At 43.6% G+C, this 26,590-nt stretch overlaps 1 protein-coding gene across 1 annotated transcript in view; it reads left to right on the top strand.

Moving 5' to 3' along the window:
* Positions 1 to 495: 495 nt before the first annotated feature.
* The window catches only part of ATRN (attractin), a 151,015-nt gene continuing 124,920 nt past the window's right edge, over positions 496 to 26,590 (top strand). The window contains exon 1 of the mRNA XM_033060031.1: positions 496 to 809. Within this exon, the coding sequence (XP_032915922.1) occupies positions 508 to 809 (302 nt within the window). The 5' untranslated portion in view covers positions 496 to 507. The remainder of the gene's footprint in view (positions 810 to 26,590) is intronic.

Below are 26,590 nucleotides of genomic sequence, written 5' to 3'. Positions count from 1 at the left end.
GGATGCTGGTGGGACAGACCCCCGGGGAGCCAATCCCTCCCCATCGTCCATAGGGGGCTGCTCCAGCCCAGGCCCGTCCCCTGTGCTGGCACTGCTGGCGCACCTCCAGTGCTGGGGACAGGCCCGAGGCCTGCAATTCAGGATGGGCATTAAGGGGCTGCCGCATGCCCAGGGAAAGGAATTTTAAATCGACTTATTTCCCGGGAAATGCCATTTCACGGTTTGGGAATTGCTGTGTGTTTTAATCTCTGCTTGTTAAACGTGCTGAGATGAGAAACTCACCCTTAAGTGAAGAGCGCTGCAGTTGTATGATCTAACCAAGAACTGCTTCCATTCTTTCTAAACTAGGGATTGCAATTAGTGGGCCAATCCCGTGACTCCGTGATTCCCGATCCGCCCCCTCCCTGCCGCCATGGCCGCGGCGGTGACGTCACTGGCCCCGCCTCCCCAGCTCCCCCCCCACTCGCGGCCACCGTAGCGGGATCGGCGGAGGCCCCGCGGCGGCCCATGGTCCGCGTTGTGCCGCCGCCCCCCGCCCGCCGCGCTCCGAGCCGGCAGCGGCCGCAGATGGCGCGGCGGGGACCGGGAAGGCGGGGCGGGAGGTCACCGGCACCGCCGCCGCCGCTGCTGGCGCTGCTGCTGCTGTTGGTGCTGGGCCCCGCCGCCGCCGCCGGCGAGGAAGTGGCGGTGTCCAAGGAATGCGACAAGCCGTGCGCCAACGGCGGGCGGTGCCAGCCGGGCACCGGGCAGTGCGAGTGCCAGCCTGGCTGGGTGGGCGACCAGTGCCAGCACTGCGGGGGGCGCTTCAGGTGAGACCCCGCGGGGCGGGGGGGCGGGGACATGCCTTGGGGTGGGGGACGGGGCGCGGGGACGTGCGGGGTCGGTGTGGAGGCGCTGGTTCGGGGCTGGTTCGCCGTTCGGGACTGGTTCAGGAGTGAGAGGTTAAGTTTGGGTTACGGGAATGAAAGGCTGGTTCGAGGATGCGGGGCTGGTTTGAGTGAGGAGTTAGTTTGGACCATGGGGATCGGGCTGGTTTGGGGTACGGAGGGGAGAGTGTGGCAGCCACATCAGGGATGGGAGTGAGGGACAGGGCAAGGGAGGAAGGAGGGGACGCAGCAGTGGCTCGGTGGCCCGGGTCAGGTTGCCCGAAGGAGCACTTGAGGGAAATAGGGAGGTGGGTACGAGAAGCAGGCTTGGACACTCCGGCGGGGTGAGGGGTTGAGGGGGTCCGGGGATGATGAGTGAGGGCAGCAGGGTCGTGGTGCGAGGGGAAGGGCCGGCTGACAGTAAAGGTGAGGGGCGGGACCAGGTGAGGTTAAGGGTGATCGACAGATGGAAGTGACACTAAAGGTGAGTGGCAGGTCAAAGGGATGGTGAGGGACACTCAGGTAATGATAAAGGTGAGACGCAGGTCCAGGTGATGATGATAAAGGCGAGGGGCAGTGACAGTAAGGATGGCGGTGTTAGGGCAGGATAGGAGCGTGTTGCGGGGACAGCAGGGGCTGGGTCTCTGTGCAGTGAGAGGGTGAGAGTGGCGCTGGTTCAGGGGGATTTGAGTGTAAAGGAAAGGGCAGGGGGACAAAGGGATTTGGGTGTAGAGAGAGAAGTGGGTGTGTGGAAACAGGCTTGAGGGGTGATGGCAGCATGGGTGTGATGATGGGGTGACAGTGTGGAAGGCTGGGTGTGGAGGTCCACAGAGTGGCTGGGGCTTCCTGGGAGAGGTCTGGGAGCAGTGGGATGTGGATGTTGAGTGCCCCAGTTGGTGAGTACGGGATGTTTGTCATGCAGAGAGGCACCCCTTGCGGGGCTGAATTTTTGGTGTTCGTTGGCTGGGGTTGCAGAGGTGTAACTGGTGATCAGTTGACGATCAGCCCCTCTGAGGGGCTGTGTATGAGCAGGGATGTGCTTGTAGGGCACTGGATTAGTGGGGATGTAGGTGTGATGGATTGCAGAGCCACGGAAATGGTGAGTTTAAGTTTTAGTAGGTCTAGTCAGAAAGTAAGGCTGGAGGGAAGAGGTAGGGGGGTATTTTTTTGGCAGCAAGGTTAGGTTTGGGGGCTATATAAATGGAAGTCTAAGGATGGTGGGTGAATGGGAGTGGCTGTGTGTGTGGATGTGGCTGGAGTTGGAAGCAAGATGGGAGCAGTGAGGAGCAGGACAGAGGAGGGCCAGTTCCTGGGCGAGGAGAAGGACTAATCTGGAGATGGGACTAGATCAGACTGAGAACAGGTTGGAGACGAAGGGCATGAAGGTGAGTGTTAGGGCTGGGTGGAGACTTTAGAGGTGTTTGAGCGGGGAGTGTTTAAGTAAGCTCCTCTTGGCAGATCAGCAGGTGCTGGTTTTGGTTAAAGGTTATTTCAGGAGAGAGCAGGGGAGAGAAGCAATATCCTTATAGGAGTAGTTGGCATTTGGGAGGCTCATCTTCTGGAACTGTAATGCTGCTGGCTCTTGGTGGGGAGGACAGTGGGAATAGCACATGGTGGAAGAAAGCTCCTGGGCTTGTGGGGAGACAAGACTGGGCAGTGGGAGGGGATTGAACAGAACAGTGAGTATTGGGAGAGTCCTGCTGCTTCAAAGTGTTTTTTTTTTTTTTTTAAGAAAAAAAGGCTAAAGGAGGTCTCTGGGTGGGGGGCTGGAACCCTCTGACTCTGCACTGGTCCAGACCATGTGCTAATGGCCGTGTGTGGGAATGGGGGGTGTCTGCACAGGACACTGATTTTTGGACACTATGATGATGGAAAGTGCATTTCTGCAGTGCTGGGGCCAGTTATTTTAGTGTTGGGTTGTGTGTCTGAAGTATATCCCACTGGATGAGAAAATGGAAATCATGCAAATGGACTGGGGATGCTCCCTGGCTTCTCTGTTATGGCAAGGGTTTCTGTGAGATGGTTACCTGCCTTGGATTTGTCAGCTGTGGCAGTGAAAGAGCCAGTGTGTGTGTGTCTGCATATGTTAGGTGAATTCCCTGTCAGGGCTGATTCCTGGAAAAGAAGGAAATGAGAAAAGGATGGTTGTCCTAGGCAGTGACTGCTTTTTTGGGGAGCTACTGAAAGTACCAGGCACCCTTTGATGACATTCCTTATGGATTTGGGAGGAGGGTAACTGTCTGTATAACCTGAACTCATGGAAGAAAAAGACTTTAATTTTTTATACTTATTGACAGTCTGTAATGAGTATGTGTTGCAAACAGTTTGAAAGGGGTTTTGTTTGGAAACAATTCCAGACTAGGCAAACTCTGGATATCCAAACCTGCCTTTTTAATGTCTTTTTGCCACTGCCATGATAAGCATTTTCTTTTAGTTAGGAGAGAGCTTTAAGGAATAACCTCATACCTGTTAGTTTCTTGGAGAAACTTGGGATATTTGTCATTTTAAGGGGACTGGATTTGAGAGGCTTCTTTTCTGTATGGTAATCCCAATTAAAAAAAAGAATTGGTATATAGTCACTGCTAATAGAACCTCAATTTTTTTATCCTCTTACCTGTTTCGATAAAACTTCTTTTTTCTCGCTTATAATTTTCATCTAAAATTTTGCCTGAAAATATAATGTATGATTTTCTCTGTAGATGGTTTATTTGTCTATTTATTGGTTTATTAAGGAATTGAAGTTTCTAGTAATGTTTTTAAACTTGGAGCTCTGAGAAGTGCAAATAAGCCGTGTTCAGAGTTTTGCAGTCATGTGTCTTTCATATGCCTTGAGTTTTCTCTGTCTCCTGTCAGAATTGGCTCTGCAGGAGGTTTTTTTTGGGTCATGGTAGTCAAGAGTTTGGCTTTAAAGGACTTAATGTGTTATTAGATGCTGTAGGTACAAATGGGAGGTAGAAGAACAGGTGAAAATTATTTTCCAAGTGCAGCATATCTGCTGGACTGAGAGATGTAACTAAATTTGGCATGTTAATCATCCTATCTTATCTAGATGTATATGATGACTATATTTGTGGCCTTGACTGTTTTCATTTACATTGTAAAGATACACCTTCTGCTTCACTAATGTAATAATCTCTCACATCTTCTTGCGTTCACAGTGAAGGATGAACATTGTAGCATCGAGTTGCAGTCTGCTAATATTCTGTTTCCCTTTTTCCTGGGAAATCTTCTTTTCAGACTGCAGTTAGATGTATGAGTAACAACTTGAGGTCGGTGGTGGTCTTTAGGGGTAGCAGGCTGATTTAGGAAGGACTTCAAGTGACTGTTTTTAAGGCGTGGAACCAGCCACTTTAGTCGTTCAAAAGTAAACATCTTGGTGTTAATGGAAGCTGAAATAGAAAACACAAAATGTGCCTGATGTACTTGTGTCTTCTGTTTCAGTACAAACCTCTTGAGGGCTCTGGACTGGCTGTTGGGGGCTTCGAGGTGCTATGATATGGGCAGGAGAGGAGCTGCTGCTGGGAGGGATGAAAAATTTCCCAGTCACAGAGCTGCAGCAGCATCCTGAGATAACATTTGGAGCAGTGGGAGCTTGGGAGCTCCAAACTTGAGAGTGAAATTGGCAGCGTTGATTATTGTACAATCAAAAAGATGCTGCACAGTTGGTTAACAGACTCTTCAGAGCATTATCTGCAGCTCAGTGACACAACCTCTTGTCCTGCCTAAACTGAGTTGTCAGGCAACTGCCTAATTAGCAGATGGAATTAAGGTTGGAAAAGCCCTCTAAGGTCATGGAGTCCAACTGCCCCCAGCACTGCCAAGATCACCACTGACCACATCCATATGTTTTTGAACACTTCCAGGGATGGGAACTCAGCCACTTTCCTGGGCAGTCTGTTCCAGTGCCTGACCAACCTTTCCATGAAGACATTTTCTCCAATATCCAGTCTAACCCTCCAGCACAAGTGCAACTTGAGGCCATTTCCTTTTGGTCCTGTTTCTTTTCCCTGGGAGTAGAACCTGACTCCCCCTGGCTGCACCCTTCTGTCAGGGAGTTTTAGAGTAAGAATGAGCTCTTCTCATTATAACCCTCTGAGTTTTTCCAGGCTGACTGCCCCTAGCTCTCTCAGCTGCTTCTCACCATACAAGGCAGGTAACACACAGGGCAAGAAATGATCTCTGGTTCACGTGGATTTATTGTCCTGAGATTGTAAAGGGTTGGATTAACAAATTCAGGGTAATGATTGACTTCTTGAACAGTCAGTGTGTGTGGATTGTGTGTGTAGGCTCACTGATGGGCAGTTTGATGTGTGGAGGTAGCTGAAAATAATATTTTGACTGTATAATGAAATACCAAATAATTCCAGGGCTATGGATTTTGTGTGTAAAGGCACTGGTGCTCCTTTCATGGTAATACTTTTTCTGTGGTGGGAGATGGCAAATGCTAAGCAGGACTTAACTATTCAGCCTGACAGTTGAAAAGTAAAAAAAAAGATTAGAATGTATCCTTTAAACTCCCTTTTTATTAATATAATGGGAGCAGTTGTGTTGCTGATTAAATGTTATGAAGGACTTGGTGGTAATAGAGTGCCCTTGGCCAAAGAATATTACAGTGAAGAGGAATTTTATCTCTAGGTTTGTGTAAATCACAACCTAGAGAGTGTGAGCTGGAAAAGAGCTACCACAATTCTCTTTGTTAAGGAAATAGGAACTTTTGGTCAAAAGTTTAAATACTATTGTCTTTAAAAAGCTACCTGAGGCAATTTGTAGATTTAGGAAGGTCAGGAAGCTGCTTAATAGATCCAAGGATGTTGGCAATTTGAATCAAATCAGTTTAAGTGCTCAAATTAGATCTGGGGGCTACATTTGCGCCTGATCTCCATTCTGTTTCTCCCTTTTCATAAGGATATTATTGTACTTTAAAATTATTTTCTCTTCCATGCTGCTTAATGAAAGGCTCGTTCAAGCACTATGGACTGGTAAAAAAGAATTAGGTATTCAGGTAGGAAATACTTAAACATCATCAATTCTAATGAATACACTGAGAAAAAAAGCCCAATTATGTACTTTTATTTAGTTCTAGCAGGTATGTGGGGATATCTTTATGTATGCATATCTGTATTTCTGTCTATCCATACATGTATATAATATATAAATATATATTTTGTGGCTTGGAGCAACCTGGTCTAGTGGAAGGTGCCATGGCAGGGGTGTGGGACTAGATGGTCTTCAAGATCCTTTCCCACCCAAACCATTCCATGATTTTATTTAAATGGTCTGTTCATTGAGAAACTCATGGCTAATATTTAATCTGAATTCTGTGTTCTCACACTGTTATATTGTCTGATCTGATATTTTACTAGGACTGTTTTAAGAACAAAACTTCACCTGTGAAATTATTCAGTATTTTTGAAATATCTGAGTTTTCTGCAGTTTTTGCTGTGCACTAAATGAGCAGCATAAATATTTGACTTGCGGGAGATTTTGTTAATGTTTGCAATAAGCTCAGTGCTTATTTTCAGTCTGCTTTATAGTAAGGAGGCAGTAGTGGAAAATTCAGAGCAGTCAGACAAAACAGCTCATGCTGGATTCTCCCCATCATCTCTGCCTCACACACATCCAGTGCCTTCCCTATTGGAGCTTTGGAATCCCTATTGGAATTGTTGGAATCACTGAACACTTCATGTGTGAGAGAGAGGAGTGAGTCCTGTCCTGTTCCTGTCTTTCTGCTGAGCATGTCTGAGCATGAGACCTTCTGAAACAGAGCAGATAAAGGATAACATTCCTCTGCCTGCCAAATCCAGGGATGTATCACTGACTTAGACTTACAAACACCTCCTTATGTGCAGTGGTCACAATTTGTCTCATTTCTCTGTTTCTGTATGTATCAGGGAATACCTACCTGAATCCCTTAGCAGTTGTCTGACACTGCTCTAGATTTTCCAGGTATTTCGGTCTCTGTTGTTCATTTCATTTTGGATGCAAAATAATCACAGAATGGTTTGGGTTGGGAGGAACCTTGAAGGTCTTCTTGTTCTCGCCCCTGTGGTCGGCAGGGACACCTTTCACTAAACCAGGTTGCTCCAAACCCTGTCCAATCTGATCTTGAATGCTTCCAGGAATGGGGCAGCCACAGCTTCTCTTGACAACTAATATAATAAGCTCAGGTCCAACCAGATGTTCGTTACCTACTTCATCAATGTACATTTAACATGAATAGCTTACACTGAAATACCTAAAATTGACTGAGATTAGCACTGTTTTCACAGAAAATAGTTGCTTTCTTTAATAATAAAAAAAAAATCTAGGACCAGCAATCCTTTTATCCTGTGTCCTGATAGATTTAAATAATATTTGGAATGTATGTGATGGATTTGACTTTCCTGGCTTGTTCCTCTGAAGCTTTTGTGAGCAATCAAATGTCAAACGCTGAGCTTCCTGCACCTAATATGTCTATGAAATCCACATATTTATGAAATAAATGAAAATTTTATGAAAATCCTATATTTAGATAATGCTGCTGCTGACCAAGCTGTTGTCTTACTGTATTAATTTAGGATACCCTTAGGTCCTCTTTTCTTGAACAGTTTCCTTGAAGTAATTTTTTCTGATTTCAAGTTCTAAGCACAGCACTTGGAATTACGTTCTTGACCAGGTAGAGCTTTGCTTTTTTTTCCTGCAGTCAAAATATTCCCAGCAAATAGGAGCTTTTAAATCACAACAGGTAGCGTTGAGAATGATGTGATTTTGTAAGCGAAGTAGTTTTGGGGGAGGAGGGAGCTACTCCAAACTGGAATTTACCATAAGAAGGACCACAGCAGTTTGTTCTTGCACAGCCACGTGTTCACATCTGCCCATTAAACCACTGCAGCATCTTGGAAGCAGGGTTGGAATATTTGGTAATCAATTTTACAGCAGTGAACAGAGATGATAATTTGCTTTTGTGCACGGTTTTGAATGAAATATTCATTTAGTCACCGAAACACTGGAGCAGTAACAATGTTTGGTTTTTGTTTCCTGCTTTTGTTCCCTTGCTTTGTTTATGCCTGATCCTTGCAGAAGTTCCTTTAGACTGTCACTTTTCCTTCTTTTGCTTAAAATAAATTTTTATTTGATGGAGAGGCAGGTTGCTTGCCAAGGTTTTGGTGAATGTGTGCTGCATACAGATGATTCCGAGCATGATTTGGTCTTAAGGAATGTGAGATGCTTGGGGTATTCAGAACATAAGGGCTCTGTCCTTATTGCAGAGTTGTGACATCATTAGGGTTGTTAAGAGGCCTTAATTGAACACAGAACAAGCTTTATGTAGCAATCTGATAAGCTAAATTTGGGACATTGGCATAGTGAGAGATTAGGAGAATAATTTAAAGAAAATGGACTCTGAGTTTTGGGCTGATAATAATCATCTTAGTGCATCTTGCATGATGAGGAATTTAAATGTTTTACTGACAAACTGAGCAATGGTCCTGCTAAAGAGGGGCAGCTGATCTCCAGAACAGATTGTGAGAAGTACTTCTTGTACACCCCAGGATCTGGATAACATTCCTGGTCCTGGTTGTGGCTTTACTTGGTAAAACAAATTTCCTGTAGTATCACCAGTATCACCAGATTCAGAATTTTCGGTTCCCTTAATATACAGAAGTGGAATTACGGTGTTTTAAGGGACACCATGCTGACAGAGGTGGTCTGGGTATTCCAACAAAGAGTTTTCCAATGTGTAAACTACCTTTTATTCTCTCCTGTGCCTGCTGGGCTCACAGCTGCAGAAGTAAAAGCATTGCTGTACACAAACTCATCTAGGGTGTGCTCAGTCCGTGTTGCAAAAATTTAAATGACGGTTGTTGCTTCGTGTAGGTACAGGTTGTTACACATCCTCTTTGGGGTGAAAATTATCCATAATGACCTTTATCATGAGACAGTGCTGCTCAGCTTTGCATAGACACTTATGCAGGATGTACAAATACAGCTGTGAAAATCCCAGATTTTCTATTATTTGCCTCTGCCCTCTGTTTCCTGATTTTCAGAAACCTTTTATGATTTGCTGGTTTCTGTAAGCTGAAAGGGAACAAAATAAGGAAAGTTCTGCTAGGAAAACACTCTTTGGAAGACATTCTTACTAGTGTTTGTATTACTTAAAAATTTAATGTCTGTCTCCAAGGTGATGCTTGTCTAGTCAAGGGATAAGAAGCTTCACACAGGTAAATTAGCATTTTTTGTAAACTCCTGTTATAAATTTAGATACAGAAAGTGAGAGTTATTTTTCCATTCAGAAAATTTAGATTGGGTTTAATATTATTTTGTGGTAAAGGGAAGGAATAACCATGTCTTCAATTACAGTAATTTCATGAGTATAAGCCGCACCCTTTTTGACTAAAATTTTGGTCCAAACGCAGAAGTGCGGCTTATACTCCGGAGCGGCCAATATATGAACAAAGTTCAGAAATTTACCAACCTGAAAGTGTGAGCTGGCATCAACCCTGAGCCAGGCCGAGGCTGCCGCCGGGACTGCGGGGGAGCCGCGCCGGGGCCAGCGGCCGGTGGGGCAGCAGTGCCGGGCCGGGGCTCGCCCGGCGGCAGCGGCGAGCGGGGCTGGGGCCGCCTGGCCCCGAGCGGGCTGAGCCAGTTAACCTCGTGATTGCGCAATTCTGTTGCTAATTTGTTACTTTGTTGTGCGCGGCATGACTCCTCGCTGCAAAAAAAAAAAGTGTGGCTTATATATTGGTGCACTTTATATATGGGCGAAGAACGAAAAATTGCCGACACCCGGAAGTGCGGCTTATACTCTGGTGCAATGAAAAAAAATTACTCCTGCAATGGATTAGCTGCAATGGATTATTGAGAGGCTTTAGTGTTTGTTTTTTTTTTTTTTTCCCTTCAGTTTCTTTGTGCTTGTATCATTATCGCTTTTCTTCCACAGTTTGGTCATTTTCCACATGTTGGTGTCATGGCAATACTCCCAGATACTTGGAATGTAATTGCCCTATCTAGGGAAAATCTGTGATTCAGGTTTACCCTGAACACAGCTTTTAAATTTCATCGCTTGTCATGATCAAGAATGTGTTTGAGTTGCTCTAAAATAAACTTTTCAAGGTGATTTTGTGAAGGCTTTTTGCAGCAAGGTGCAGCATGTTTCCTGCCAGGGTTGTGCACCTGCTTGTTTAATGATTAATTTACACAGTCAATCTCCCATTAATGCAGAGTGGAGAGTGTCACTTGAATTTTACAGTGATTTCAGATCTTAGATCTCTAGTGTCTGCTTGCTACATACTTTGATCTTGTCTGAAATCATCAAAGGTGATGCTGCAAAGATTTCCAGGCTTTGCAAGACCCGTGTTGCAGAGGAGTGTAGAGCAGAGGTGTTGACTGGACAGGCCAGTGCTACAAGAATAAAAAAACAACAAAAACCAAAAACAAACAGACAAAAGCCAACCCCCCCCATAACAAAAAACCCTCCAAAAACCCAGGGAAAACTCCAACATTGTTTCCTATTAAGGATTTTTGTGCAGATAGAAAGAAGTATACTACTGTATCCACATTGTGAGCATATGGTGAAGTTGCTGGCTTGCTGAAAGCAAAGTATTGAATTCCAACTAATATGGTGAGAAATAAGTAGTTTTGAGGTCAGTGGTGATTTTAACTTTTTTCAAGGGGATATCAGGAACAGGCAGAATTGTAGGGTGAGTAGCTTTTAGTTTTGTTAAAGTTGAAATTTGTTGTCATTCAGGATGCACTCTATTTGCATCTGCATTTATAGCTGCTGCCTCCTTGTTTGGTAGTGTGTTAGTGCACTGTCGTTAAGGGATTGATTTATTACACTGAAACACATAACAGGCAGCTCTGTAAATTTGGATCAGTTGGTGTCTTTCTCACTAGGACAGGTTGCAGTGACTCTTTAAAATTACTGGTTTTCATTTTGGGGCTAGTAATGGGTGTTTGAGTATGCCCTCATTCAACTTCTGGAGGATGAATCATTTTGAGGAGGTGTTGATGTGGTTCAGAGTCAAAACCAGGACTTGACTTCCTGCCTATGCACATATTTTCTGAAACATCCATACTACTATTGCTGGAATTTTAAGTTTTCTTGTGGATACTACTGATAGTCTGTTAACTTGTTTTATCTAAATTTATGTGATGAGCCCAAAGAAAACTCAGTTACTGAAAACACATTATACCAGTAATTTGTGGACTATTTCCAGCTTTTCTCAGTACCTGAGCTGATGAGAATTTCTGGGACAAGCAGGCAAATGTCAGTACCAGCAGAATTCCCTTACATGAATGGTACAATAACAATTTCTATGAAAGTTTGATGTTTGAATGTGAGAGGATGGGGACTTGGATTTCTAGTAGAAACAGGAATGTGTGGTCCGTCTGGAAAAGCTGAAATGACTTTATAACCTCTAACTTTATTGTTCCCTTGAGAATAGATGATCACAGACTTCAGGAATCAATACAGTTCATCATCTAATCCCCTTGGTTCACTTTCCCTATCAATTAATTAGGACAAATTATTTATATGGTTTGAAGATGTTCTAATGATGACTATTTACATAGGAATTTGGAGGTTTGGAAGCATATTTTAATGACAGTTTTGCATGACGAGTTGTATTCAGTTGTCTATTCTGAGAATAATACTGCCATACAGAAGAAATGTGGTTAATGTTACTATAAATATGCCTACATTATCTTCACTGAGGCTGATGAAAAAGGATATTGTGTGTTAAAAGTGATGGAGTTTAAATGTGGTCTTAATTTTTCTAGTCAGCACTTAGGGAATTTGTCATGTGATATGGAAAGACAAGAAATGACAATGTGAAAATTGTGTTATTGGATCAAAGCTGGTTGAGGCATCAGAGTGGCTTCTGTGCCTGAGCTGTGCTTGCCTGCAGTACAAGATGTGTGTGCATTAGATAGGACATGGTGCTGGAGGAGAGATGTCCTTTGCTATATTCCCACTAAATCCCACTGATTTTCCAGTATCCCAAGGCAGACACGATTGAAACATGAGTGCAGACATGAAGGTGTGGTGACTCACTGTGTGTAATTGTAGAGCTGGGCTCCTCAAGCAGTGACCAGTGGTAAGACAGGTTCTACATGACGTTAACCAGTGCCAGTGAGATAAGGCACTGTGGCTGGGCTGGAGATTATCTCAGGGAACATGGAGGGACGTCTTTCCTGTTTTCTTGTAGTTTGATGTAACTTCATACATCTTCATGGAAACACAGACTGGTTTGGGTTGGAAGGGACCTTAGAGCCCATCCTGTTCCACCCTTTGCCAAGGGCAAAGGCACCTTCCACTATTCCAGGTTTCTCCAAGCCCCAATGTCCAGCCTGGCCTTGGACACATCCAGGGATGGGGCAACCACAGCTGCTCTGGGCTGTACCAGAACCTCCCCATCCTCACAGAGAACAGTTCCTTCCCAATATCCCATCTAACCCTACCCACAGTCAGTGGGACAGCATTCCCCCTTGTCCTGTCACTTCATGTCCTTGTCCCCAGTCTCTCTCCAGCACTCTTGGAGCCACTTTAGGTACTGCAAGGTACTGGAATTTCTTTCTGGAGCCTCCTCCAGGCTGAACCATCCCCAGCTCTCTCAACCTGTGTCTATAATGTTTCTTGCTTTTACCTGTGGATTTGAAGAAGAAATTCTGTAGGAGACAATCATGTGCATGTCAATTGATTTTTGTTTGCACTTGAATTTTTCATACATTTAGTATTGATTTAGAGTTATAAATTTGCGGAATCCTGAGCCTTTCATGGCTAGGCTTTGCGGGGCTCTCTGGGCATCAAGGCTGTCTTGCTTTTCCGTTGGAAGTTCATTAAATGAGAAGTCAACTTCTGTCATTTACTGAAGGAAATTTTTCTGTTCAGTTTAGGGAGATGAACAAGATTCTATAGACACAACTGAAATTGATGTTTCCTTAGTGTCTTGTAACATAAAGATTTTTTGACTCGTGTGACCAGAAGGAGCAAATTCACACTGAAAGTATGAAAGTAGGTTGATGAAGGCACTATCCATTGATGCTTGAGGAGATAAACCACTCTGGACGGTGGTCTCTGTGGTAACTGTCATATGTGAAGAAGAAAAAGCAACCATTCTGAGGTCAGAAAGCATTGTGGAAAGTTTTTAAATTCTCTCAATTTAAACATGTGATAAAAGCAGTTAAAAGGTGCCGTGTCTGATGGTTGGAAACCCTTTGACAGGCTGGGCCATTGATCTGAAGATTAACGACAGGTCAGGACTGTGACATGGTGTGAGATGCTTTCCCTTTAATCTCCAATTAAATTTAAAAAGTGCCAGATAGCAATAATTTTAATGGAGTAAAATATATACACATGCATATATTTTTCTCTCTACCATGACTGACTCACATTTCAACAGAGATTCTCCTCTAATGACCTAGTCTTTTTATAAGCTTTTTTATAAGTTGTACATGTTCATTATTAGGTCTTTAATGACAAACTCTGGAAAAGTTTGACCCCAGTGAGTTGAGTGTCACTGTAACTTCTTCTAGGAATGAAAATAGTAGGAATAGTAAGTTTATATGTTTTCTTTTGGCAACTGCTTCTGTAAATAGTTTGTGTAAAACATTTGTAGTATAAGTAATGCTCTATGATTTCTGAGATGTGCAAAGTAATTATTGTGCATATGTTCCTTAATATATAGTATTCTGTAAAAGTAATGGAACTGAGGAGAAAAGAGGACAGGTCATCAGAGTAAAATAGTTGTACAAAGTAGTTTTGATATATGTAACATGAAGTATATTCTGTATTCTTATCCTGATCTTGGTAGCAAAGGTATTACTGATTATACAGTAAAATATCTTAAAACATTGCTGGTGCTGATACTGCTTGAGATATTCCCTGACACATAGAGTAATCAGGTATGGGATTTTGGAATTAAACCCTGCTTAAGATGTAAAAATGTGAATAAAATGTTGTTATGAGCTGCCTTTTGAAGGACCCTATCCATAGACTGCACAGGACTCTCTGCTCTAAGTGGGCACTGAACTGAAGGTGGATGGTGGCGATATGCCACCTGCAGTCTTACTCCAGGCATCTTCTCTGCCTTCAGGAGAGAAGGGGAGACTGAGGTCAGAGCTCACTGTGAACTGCAGTTCCTCCTCAGGGGCAGCTCTGATCTCTGTTCTCTGCGATGAGCAGCAGGCCCCAAGGGAATGGCTGGAGCTGTGTTGGAGGGCGTTGGGTGGATATCAGGAAAAGGTTCTTCCCCCACAGGGTGGTCAGACACTGCCCAGGCTCCCCAGGGAATGGTCATGGTGCCAAGGCTGCCAGAGCTCCAGGAGCATTTGGGCAATGCTCTCAGGCACAGGGTGGGATTGTTGGGGTGTCCTGTGTGGACCCAGGGATTGGACTTGATGATCCTTGTTGGTCCCTTCCAGCTCAGGATATTGTGTGATTCCATGGGGAAACAAAGCAAAAACCAGTGCAGCAATCTTCCCTGCTGTCCTTGCTTCCCAGTGATATCTGTAGCAGACTAGTGGCAGCAAACTGCAGCAGGGTTGAAAATGGGGAAGGGGGATTGCTGTGCATCGCTTGGTCTCGTTTGCGGGTTTTTTGGTTTTTTTTTTTTTTTCCAATCATGGTTTGTACCTTGACTTGTTTTTGTTGAAGTTTCAGTTCAGAAGGGTATTGCACACTTCCCTCTCCAAGTGAATTAATACAGGATAGAATTACAGGACTGATTTATGAAGTGGGTAACAGCCGTGATACTGAATTGACTGGGTACAAGGAGGCACTTTTCTGCCCCTGCAGACACAGAGGCTGGGCACCGTCAGAGTGATACCATCAGAGTCTTACCTGCCAATCTGAATGTGCTTTTAGGGAACTGTTTCCACACCAAGCTTTATGGAGTCCTTTCCCAAGCTGACCTTTAAACTGCAGACCCCCTCCTGAGCACTGGAAGTGGGAGCATGGGACGCATGTGCACTGAAGGGAGTATGTAGGACTCCTATTCAGAGCATTTGCATTGTGTTGCCCCTAAAACACATGTTGTACATGTTGTACTTTTTCCTGATTATTTGTATACTGATGGCATTCACTGGTTCAAATGAGATTTTCTGCTAATCTTAATGCTTTGATTAGATTTTCACAAGTTTTATTGTATCCTCTATATCCTTAATTCACTTTTAAAACCTTTTCTTCATCTAATTATAGTTGTATCTTGCCCTTGAGCAGGTGTATGGATAATCTTTTAAGAGCAGTTTTAAAAATAGGGTGTAGAAGGTGAAGAACTAGTCATAGAAAGTAACATCAGTTGAGTTTTTGGTTTATGGAATAGTGATTAAAAGAAATGGAGGCAAAGATGTCTGCTATCTTCAGACCCATCAGTCTGACCTTGAGATCAAAATTTAAGAATGCATTAAAGGAAAGAATGACAGTACACAGACAGAAATTGCTAGATAGATGTGCCGTTTGTAAGTGATATGGTTTAAAATACAATATATATGTGTGTTGGATGTTTTATAAGCATCATTTAGGATGAGGGCACCTGTAAGAGGTAAATAACTGTAATCTGGACTTTGGAAGCCTCTGATGCAATGGCACCAATCAGAGCTGGACTGCCCTGCATGACCTATGAAGAGCTTTTCACCTCAGGTGTGGTAGTCAGGAAATCTGGAAAGATTATCTTCCATTCTGCCATTTCTATTGATAGAGAATTTATCAGGCTCCTTCTCATATTATAGATATAGAAGGGGAGCAGTTGGTGAGGTGTTAAATAGGAGGATTGAGGGTTAAAAGAGGGACCAAGGGAGAGGATTCTGCCCCACTCAGGTGAGACCTCACCTGCAAAGCTGCGTCCAGCTCTGGGCCCCCAGCACAGGGAAGACCTGGAGCTTTTGGAGTGAGTCCAGAGAAGGCACCTAGATGTACAGAGGGATGGAGCAGCTCTGCTGGGAGGAAAAGCTGAGAGAATTGGGATTGTTCAGCCAGGAGAAGACAAGACTGGGGTGACCTAATTGTGGCCTTCTAGTAACTGAAAGGAGCTGACAAGAAAGATGTAAAGAGACTTTGGACAAGGACATGGAGAGACAGGACAAGGGGGAATGGCTTCCAGCAGAGACAATGTTGATTTAGATGGGATGTAAGGAAGAAGCTTTTTGTGATGAAGGTGGTGAGGTGGCACAGGTCGCACAGAGAAGCTGTGGCTGCGCCATCTCTGGAAGTGTCCAAGGTCACGCTGCATGGAGTCTGGAGCAACCTGGAATAGTGGAAGGTGTCTCTGCCCATGGTGGAGGTTTGAAATTGGATGGGCTTCAAAAATTCCTTCCAACCCAAACCATTTCATGTTTCTATTGGGAGAGATAAATAATGTTTTGTTTCAACCATAAGACTGTATACCTAATGTCACATAGGCAAAGATGTAGCTAGCATGAGGCTGGCCTTTGGAGGGAGTGTGACAGGGAGGAAACAGGGAGACGTTTGCCACAAGGGAGAGAAAGGGGAGGGAGAAGGATGTGTTGGTTTGAGTGCAGTAGGTGATCAGAAAGAATGTAAGTTCCTGACTACTCAGCCAGCGGGAAAGGGGACAGGAATACCCTCCGGCCGGGGAAAAGCATAAAGGTTTGTACGTTCAGGGGAGATGTGCCTCTTCAGTGAGATGCACCTGACTCAGCTGCTGTGTCGGTATTAATGAGTAGTTTTGCTTCAATGACTTTGATCTTTTTCGACTTTATTGGTGAGCGAGTGTTTCTCACACTGTGAAAGAAAGGGAGAGGGTAGGAAGTTGGAGCTGGAACCTAGTTTGGTATTTTCATTCATGACCTGGTAAAGTGGAGAGATATGCACTTCTTTCATCACTGATGATGTCATTGTAGAGCAGAGATCACACCACATCCAGGCAGAGCAGGGAGAATGAAGTGACAGAATGGGGCTGAGGTGACATCGCAGTCACAGGGATTTACAAAAAAAGCCTGTTAAGATGAAGTTATAACAAAAAAAAGAGCCAGAAACAATAATTGGTTCTTTGAATGGTTGTTAACTTGTCAGCATGATGTATTTGGGAAGACAAAGGAAAAAGGCAGAGAGGAGAAGGAGGAAAAATGATACTGTAGTTCAAAGCCCTGGTAGGAGAATCTCCTGGGTAATATCATCACTCTCTGATCAATTGGTTTCCTTTCAATCACGTGTTTGCAAAGAGGATTTTTCTGGTTTTGTTTTTAGGGGCTCTGGCTGTCATTTCTCTAAGATTTTTATGTCTGTTGATCAGCAAGTGCTCTTGGCCTGCAGCTGTTTCTTACCAGTATATGAACCTGGTGGTGTTCCTTCCACAGTACTTCATGGGTGCTAAATGGAAATTACTATTTCAATTACTGAAGATAATTTTTAAATAGAACAAGTCCTCATGTTTAATCCAGAGACACTGGTGATTTAGTCCAGCACCAGTCACTCCACAATCCTCTGCATCTCTCCCTCTACAACCCAGTGACATCTACTCAGATTAGAAACTAGAAGTCAGTAATTGTAGAACATTTTGTCATACCATCTTCCCTTTAAAAACCTATTAAGTTGTTTTAGAAATGTTTTTTATTATTTTTTGTTTCTTGTTGCTCTCTAGCTCACTGGGAGCAGGTGGATACTTTATTTTTCAATTGTCACCATGTCAGCTTTTTCTCAAATGGAAAAATACTTTTATATTAAATTTAACTAGACATATAAAGGCTTGTCACACTCTTACTATAGAACAGCAGCCTCAAATGGAATCAATTTGAGCCAAACAATGTATGTATGTTATCACTTCTCATGGAGAGCTGCTGACAGCAGAGCAGGCTGGGGGGTCTCCCCCTCTGCTTTCTGTCTGGAGGTGGAGTTCATCCCAAACCCACTGGTTGAATAATCCTGACAATCATGACCCTTTGGGAGCCTCACAAGGCTTCTCAGGTGTTCTGTATATAAAATAACTTGCAATAATGTGATGTTTGGTTTTTGTTTGGTTTGTTTTGTGTTTTTTTTTTTTTTTTTTAAGCACAAGGTTTTATTATTTCCAACTTTCTGCTGGAAATTCTGTTCTCCCAGTTTTGGTACCTTGTGTGATGTGTAGTCACTGTTCGTGTGATAAAGTTTGTGCATAGAGGATTGAAACACTAATGTCAACCATTGACTCTTTCAGTGCTTTCAAAAATTCATGTAAAGCCTCAGGTGGGACGTTGTATTTTTTGTGTGGAATGGTGAAACCTCTGTAAAAGCGATGTTAAAGTTTTTATGTAAAATTTCAGTAGGGGGTGTTTGCAAATTTATTTATAAACCCACCATTTATGTACATAAATTATTTTAAATTTGTTTTTGGGGCTAAAAAGTGATTGTTTTTAATGCAGTGCTCAAGTGATACTGTTAGTAACCTTGCAAAAGTTTTGCATAAACATGTAATTTTTATGTAATGCTTCACTACCCTGAGTCTTTCATAAAATCCTCCTCTTGCCAATGCTGCCATGTTAGGGGATTATGGGAATGTGACTGAGATGGGCAGGATGCAAAGTGCTCTGCAGCAAATTAGTGGCTGGGTGAGGTCTGGGAGTCTCCAGGCTTGTCTGGCAGAGCAACCTGTGCTTATTGACAAGTCACAGCACTGCTCATGTAGAAATAATTTTGTCTCCTGAGAAAAGAGGTTGGAGAGTCCTGGGAAAATGTCTGCTTTTCAGTTCAGTATGGAGCAGTGAGGATCACAGGCAAGGGACAGCTTGGACCAAACTCCTAATAAATGCATCAGCCATGGGTTTTGTCCATGAAGGAGTTACTTACTGATCATTATGGAACCAACATTAACACCATGAAATCCTGTGTCTCACTGAGATAGCAAAAGTGTCATGCAAATACTAACTGAATTTATTTGGGTTCCAAAACAGCAGCAAATTTAGTATGAACTGTGCAAGACTGCTGTTTCCCTTCGACGTCAAAGTGGGTGTTGTGAAAGGCCCTGTGGGTTAATTTGGTAATTGTCTTTGCCTGTAAATCCCTGTTGGCTTTCAAGATTTTTTCTGTGTTTGCTGTCCATGAAACACTTTTGGATTCAACCTTAAAGCTGTTGCCCACACATAGAAAATGGTGAGTTGAATTAAACCTTGAAATTAATCATTCAGATCTTAAAAATGAGCATTCAATATTTATCAGTTCTTGCCTTTTCTGTCTGTGAAATACCAGACAGTTATTTAGGGAGAGAGGCAAATAAACAAACAAAAAAAGAATAATATAATTTGTGATGGAATGGATGGCAAAGGTCTAAATGCTGCTTGTCCCCCTTGCTTTGGAGGGTTCAGGTCAGGGTTAGCTCGGCTGATACCAACAGGTATTAGCTTAGTCTTGGCCTAGTCCTATTTAATATTTTATTGATGATCTGGATGAGGGAATCGAGTGGATCTTTAGTAAGTTTGCAGATAGCATGAAATTCTGCAGGAAATTCGGTAGAGGAGTCTGGGCAGCTGGATTGAAAGGCTGAGACCACCGAGGTGAGGTCAACACAGGCCAGGTGCTGAGTCCTGCACTTGAATTGCAGCGACCTCACTGAGTGCTCCAGGTGGCAGAGGGGCCAGAAAAGGCCCTGGGGGTGCTGTGACAGCGGCTGGACGCCAGCCCAGGTGTGCCCAGGTGGGCAAGAGGCCACTGCAGGCCACTGGCCCCAGGGCTGTGCCAGCTCTGGGGTGGCAGCAGGGCCAGGGCAGTGCCCTTGTCCCCTGTGCTGGCCCTGCTGGGGCACCTCCAGTGCTGGGGCAGCTCTGAGAGCCCTGGAGGGGCTGGAGCGGGTCCAGGGAAGGGAACAGAGCTGGGAAAGGGCTGGAGAATTCCTGAGGGAGCTGGGAAAGGGGCTGGAGAATCCCTGAGGGAGCTGGGAAAGGGCTGGAGAATTCCTGAGGGAGCTGGGAAAGGGCTCAGCCTGGAGAAAAGGAGGCTTCGAGGGGCCCTTGTGGCTCTGCACAACTCAGGGAACAGCCCTGAGAAGGATTTGGGATCTGATCCCAGGGAACAGGGACAAGAGCAGAGGGAATGGCTGCAGGCTGGGCCAGTGGAGGCTCAGGATGGATCTTGGGGAATTCCTTCCTGGAAAGGGCTGTCCTGCCCTGGCACAGCTGCCCAAGGCAATGATGGAGTCCCCATCCCTGGGGGCGTTTAGAAACCCTGTGGATGTGGCACTTGAGGACATGGCAGTGCTGGCCTGGGCTGTGCTGGGGGACTTGATGGTCTTACAGGGCTTTTTCAACCTAAACAATTCTCTGGTAATTTATGACTCAGGTGCAGAAATCAGACACCAGAAAATATGTAAAGGCATCAAATACCACTTGTGTTTACTAACTTGGTGAAACGTGTGGCTGCTACACAAAAAGTGCTGCCGTACTACCCGAGTGTTACATCTCATGCTCTGCAAAGAGCAGCTGCTACACTCTAAGAAAATAGTAAATCAGGGCCTGTACTACAATACTTACTAGGCTCTATCGTACAACATCAACTTTAAAACCTCCGGGGTAGAAAAAACAGCTGCAAGGATCTGTTCACAAAGCTTGGATTAAAAAAATACATGTGTATAGCATGAATACTTTGTATGTATGCATATACACACAATACTTAAGGCTTATTTCAAACTTCACTGTTCACAACAGTGTTGTGTACACTAAATTTTTAATGGATTTCCAAGTGGACTGCAATATATAAGAACCCAAGAGAAAGATGAGAGTTAGGGAGATGAACCTACAGCGCGTGTATTTGAAGAGCTTCAGCCTTGAGTGCTGCCTATTCCAGTTCTTTTAAAGAAAAAGACAAAAGGGAAGCAGTGACAAGAACGAAGGTTTAATGAAAAAGAACTTCAAAGAGAAATATTTTATGCAGAAAGATTCTCTATATTTAAATACTCTCCACTCATTCTGGGAGCCCCTGAAAAGCGCACAAGAAAACCAACACAAGAAAATCAGGTGGCAATCAATGTTATGTCCTGGGTAAACAGCCAAAGCTGATATTGGAAATCACCAGACAAATCTGTGGTTTCTTTAATAACAACATGAGTAATACTAGCAGCATATATTTTTCAAATACAAATTAGTTTGCACTGAGAAAAATTCTCTGTAGGCAGGAACTACACAATAAGGCAAAGCTTCAAAGCTGTTGACTAATTACTATCTAGTAAATCAAAAACAAGCCTTTTGCCAGTGTGTACAAAAACTCACAAAAAGTACATTGCAATTTAGGGTTAAATAACTTTGCAGCACTTACTTCAAAGCATTGTGACATTAAAGGTACATTATATGCTGGCAACAGTGTTTTGAATATATTTACAGTAATTTCACGACTATAAGGTGCACCCTTTCGACTAAAATTTGGGCCCGAACCCAGGAGTGCACCTTATAGTCCCATGCGCCTTATATATTGGCAAAAGTTTGGAAATTTGCTGACACCTGAAAGTGTACCTTATAATCTGGTGTGCCTTATAGTCGTGAAATTACTGTATTTTCATCTGAAGTATTAATTAAAAAAAAAAAATGCAGCTTGCATTTCCATCCCTACTCACCAGGAAAGGTAAACAGGCTGGCTTGGTTTATAGAACACGTTAAAATTTAACCTCTAAGTGGTCATCACTGGATCTTAAAACAGGTTTGCGTTACTTTCAGTTAGACTGAAGTGGCACTGACAGTGAAGACTTACCAGCATCTTGTCTGGAGAAGTTTCACACCCGCGTCGCTAAAAATGACCTCAACCAAATAATAAAAAACTAACAAAAAACTGAAACAAACCAATCAAACAAAAACAACACAACCTAAACAAACAAGGAAAACAAAACCAAACCACCAAACAAACTCCAAAGCCCCTTATCCATCCTAATTTTGAAGTTGTTAAATCTAGGGTCCTTCTCAAGTGCTCAATCACTTCACAATTAAAAGTCATTGTTTTGTGTGTATTTGGAGTTGAAGGCACAAAGAAAGGGCTGTTATAACCTCTTAGCAAAGACAAATGCTTTCTATTCTAAATTGATTAATAATTTTGTTCATGTTCTCACTAAAAGCACTGAGGTTAAAGGGCACATATTATAAGCAAATGCTTTAATTTCTAGGCTTGGAATAGTGATCAGGCACACTGGGGATGAGAGAAGCAGATAAACAATCTATGCAGCTGTTTGATGAATTTCTAATGTAGATGTAGCTACATACCTTCTTCTGCCACCTCGGTTCCATGCCATAGGTAAAGCTGGGAAGATTTACAGGCTAGGTCTCACCAATGAAGTTAATGATATTACTGCAAAATCCACTTTGATAAGGATTTTACCTATGCAGCAGCAGGTGCCTAAAACAATGAACTACTCCAGGTGTCCATTGAATTCTCTCCTCCTCTCTCGTTCACGTACATAATCTCCTGAGATAAGTCCTCAAGATGAGCAAACTCCTGCAAAAGTCAGTGTAGCGTAATCATGGAAAACCAAATGTTTTAGGTTGGGAGGGACCTTAAAGTTCATCTCATTCTACCCCCCTTCCACTATCCCAGGGTTCTCCAAAGCCTGTCCAGCCTGGCCTCGGACACTTCCAGGGATCCAGGGACAGCCACAGTTTCTCTGGGCATCCTCTGCCATGTCCTTCCCACCCTCACAGAGAAGAACTTTTTCCTCACAGTAAAGATTTTTATCTTAGTAATTAAAATGCATAATTTTAAAGAAAAATGAATTATAAACATAATTAAAATTACCTAACCTTAAGACTAAGCCAACAGAAACTATGAAGGAAAAGCTGTTTTCCCTCCTCCAACTCCATTTTCCCACATCAGAAGCATTGAAAAAAAACGCCTTAAATGTGCTGGATCCCAAACGACACCAGTGCTGCCCACTGCTCAAAACCACTGTTTATAGATGCTGCCTTGTGATTCTACTGCATTTGCCACACTAGAGCTCTACTCTTGTTTGTGCCTCTAAGTTTTAAATTCAAACTGAAAATATCCCAAATTTAGGTCCCTGCATATTCTCCTATTTCTTCATTCCAAGCCTCATCTCAGAGACCACAAAGCAGCATTTATTCACTGCATAACCTCAGCTTTATCTCTGCAGAACCAACCAGCCCAGCTGCACTGTAAATGTCAGCATTATACTGTGTACCTTTACTACAGATCTTTTCCCCATTCAAACTTACCAGGTGAAACAAACACTAAAATTATTATTATTATTTTTATTATACTGAAGGGATGTGTTCTTCATACAAGCAGCACATTTTTGCTGTTTGTCAGTACATTTTTCTGTGGCAGTGTTCTATTATCTCTATATTATCTTTGTTCTCTACTTTCACACTGCCAGAACTCCAGTCTTAGCGCACTCATTTCTTTGAACACCTTCCCCAGTGTCTGTGTGTTATGCAGAAGCATTACTGTGACAAAAGGCCAATTCATGAGGTCCCCTTGAAGACCACCCATGCCACTCATATCTGAGACACTGGCTATGTAGATGGTGGACACTACACTAGCTGTTTATTAATCTAATCCAACAGTTGAACTCTGCTTTCCCACCTGTTCCCAAATCCACTTACTGGATCTTGGCCTAGTTCTTTGAAATAAAGATAATTTAGCTGAAAGTGTTTGTAATGCCCACAAAAAAGAGAGTCTCATCCTTCGCTGGTGGTCCTAAAATCCTCCTGGGGTTTGTGGTAGGGAGTTGTCTTATTCACGCTAGGCCAGAGGAGACAACAGAGAACAGTGGAAGCAACTGTATCTCACCCATCATAAACCATCTCACTAGAGCAGAAGAGGAATAGATCAATCCCTCTCTTTCCCTGGCATGCAATGAACCCCTAAAACGTTGGGCAAGAGCCCTTGCACATGTCCAAAACGTAAGCCCCTGCAAGACAAAAGGACAAAGGAACCACATTATTGCAGTGGTGATAGCGAATTGTCACAGGCTCATGCACACAAGCTCTATAAGATGATTTTTCATCCCTTTTCCAAAACTAGAAGTACTCAGTTATTCAGTGGATCTCAGGCACCTGTACTATCATTTAAGTTGCAGTACAGCATACCTGTGACCCTTTTAAATAATGCCTCATAATTCAAATTCTTTAAAGCCCACATGCTCAGAATTGACAGACATCAATCTTCTCCTCCACTTGGAGGGCCCTTCACTTTGATAAGCTTTCAAGTTGTCAGGCCTACATTTAAGACCGGGAAAAGCATTCATTGGCAGAATATGTGCTGTATTGTGAATGAAAAGAGGTTAAGCAACTGATTTGACCTTCAGGTCAGCAGGAATCAGAATAAGTGGAGTTTAAAGCCGTCACTGTGGAGTAGTCTTGCTGCACGTACTCAGGCAAATGCAAACCCACCAAATTTCTACAGGAAACGTGAAAGTAGCAGCAGCAGCAATCCCTTCTGCTTTCCAGTGCTGCATATGAAACTGCTGCCCTATTCTTCCTAAATGCTAAACCCCAAAATAATCCATTGAACTCTTGAGAAGCCCATTTAGACTCTGATTTAGCTCCAAACTTGCCAGCCTCCATCACTGCTGATTTTTAGGCCAAATGCAGAGCTCAGAACTTGGTAATCACACTTACAGAAGAGCACAAGCCAAAGATCAGTCAATGTTGCAACAAAAATGAAAATATTGAGACATTCTATAAATAAACATCACAGCCTGACCCACTTTCCTAACGTGGATAGAAATAATACTTTTTATTTTATTTCCTTCCTGATATTCGAAAGTTTTAAGCTACTACACAACAGTGTTACCTGCTGGGAAAACTGATTCCTAAAAAAATAAAAGTAGTTAGGAAAAAGATTACTGTCAACTTCTGTTTGGTCCAGGCCTCAAAACCAGATTTTGACACAGATCCTTAGATACATATCCCTAAAATAGTCATAGTACATCCCAAAATCCAGAGGGGCATTTGGGCATTTGGAAATGACAAATCCTTGACTTTTTAAAGCAGGTCTTTGGTTGCCATGCAACATCCAACAACACCATAAGGACATGCAAAGATCAGGGAATTGATAATGAAAGTACTGTATTTATTAATGAAATTTTCAGCCAATATAATGATTTAATAACACTTTGATCAACTAATAAGGCAGATGTTTTCAAGGATGCCACAAGTAGTAAAGCTAATACAACAGCAAAGGAGCCTTTTAAGCATCAAATATTAAACCTGAGAGAACGATGAAAGTGTGGTCCTCCAGAAAAAAAAAGTCTGTGTGTTTATATGATACAAGGATGTGCTGTCTGTCCCAAAAATGTCCTTGTCCTCATATGTATTATTGTAAAGAATGAGAGACATGTAAATATTTGTCTTCAAGGAGGGGACAGAGAGGAATTGTATTGAGGGGAGATGGAGAAGCCTACAGAGCACCAATAATAAAATAAACCAACAATTTATCACTACATTCTGTGAAAATCTATTTAGATTGTTCTATTTTCTACTTCATTTGAGTGAATTTGCTTCCAGACATACTCCCTTCAGCCACATGAGCTCTCTCTCCTGATAGTCCCCCCAGCACACCCACCTGAAGGATTTTGGATGGGCACTGAAGCAGGACTGTGGTCGCTGGCTCAGGCAGCAGAGCCCAGGTCAGTGCCAGTGCTGGCCTGAGAATCCAGCTGAGTTTCCAGCTCTGTTCCCTCCCACAAACGGCTGATGACACCAAGCTGAGTGGTGAGGGTGACATGCCTGAGGGATGGAATGGCACCAGAAGGGGCCTGGACAGTCTGGGTAGGTGGAACAGTGCAAAACTCACGAGGTTCAACAAGGCCAAGTGAAAAGTCCTGCACCAGGGTCAGGACAATGCCTGTTTTCAGAACAGTCTGAGGATGGAGGGCTGGAGAGCAGCCCTGGGGAGAAGGACCTGGGGTGCTGCTGGGTGAGAGCTGGACATGGCCCAGCCCAGAACTCTCCAGCTCAGGGCTGATCCCAGCATGGGCAGCAGGAAAGGTGGGAATTGTGTCCCTGTGCCCCTGTGCTCAGGTGAGACCCCACCTGCAGAGCTGCCCCAGCCCTGGATCCCAAATTCAGGAGCTGCTGCAGGGCTGGAACCCCTCTGCCCTGGAGCCAGGCTGGGAGAGCTGGGAATGTTCCCCTGGAGAACGGAAAATTGCAGGGAATGCTCAGAGTCCCTGCAGGGGCTCCAGGAGAGCTGGAGAGGGACTGGGGACAAGGGCTGGAGGGACAGGACACAGGGAATGGCTTCACTGCCAGAGGGCAGGGATGGATGGGATTTTGGGCAGGAATTGTTCCCTGGCAGGGTGTGAGGCTCTGGCCCAGGGTGCCCAGATTTGCTGTGGCTGCCCCTGGATCCCTGGCAGTGCCCAAGGCCAGACTGGATGAGACTTTGAGCACCTTGGGATAGTGGACAGGGTCTCTGCTCATGGTAGGAGATTTGGAACTGTATGTCTTTTAAGGTCCCTTCAATTCAAATCATTCTAGGACTCTCAGCACCTGCAGAAACAGTTGTGAATGAGCTCCCAACTTCACAACATAAACAAGAAACACTTATGTTTGCCAATATCCAGGAGAAGGAAAGGAACGAAAAAGGGATCTCCTAACTTTTGATGCTACAGGAACTTCTCATTTCCACATACATATTGGTACAGAATTGTAAACGCTTCCACAAACACTTATCAGTTCTTCTCCCTTCTCTTTTCCAGTTCAATCCAGCTGTTCCTTCCTCCCACAGACTGTTGTGCTAAATTCGTTATCACAGCAAGAAAAATAATGATTTGCAACCCCTTGCAGAAATGCATGAGTGGCATTTTCCCCAAACGACT

Source organism: Catharus ustulatus, chromosome 5, assembly GCF_009819885.2.
Source record: "Catharus ustulatus isolate bCatUst1 chromosome 5, bCatUst1.pri.v2, whole genome shotgun sequence".
In the NCBI taxonomy this organism is placed as follows: domain Eukaryota; kingdom Metazoa; phylum Chordata; class Aves; order Passeriformes; family Turdidae; genus Catharus; species Catharus ustulatus.
The sequence above is the reverse complement of the archived record's forward strand: the minus strand, read 5'-3'. Positions and strand labels throughout refer to the sequence as shown.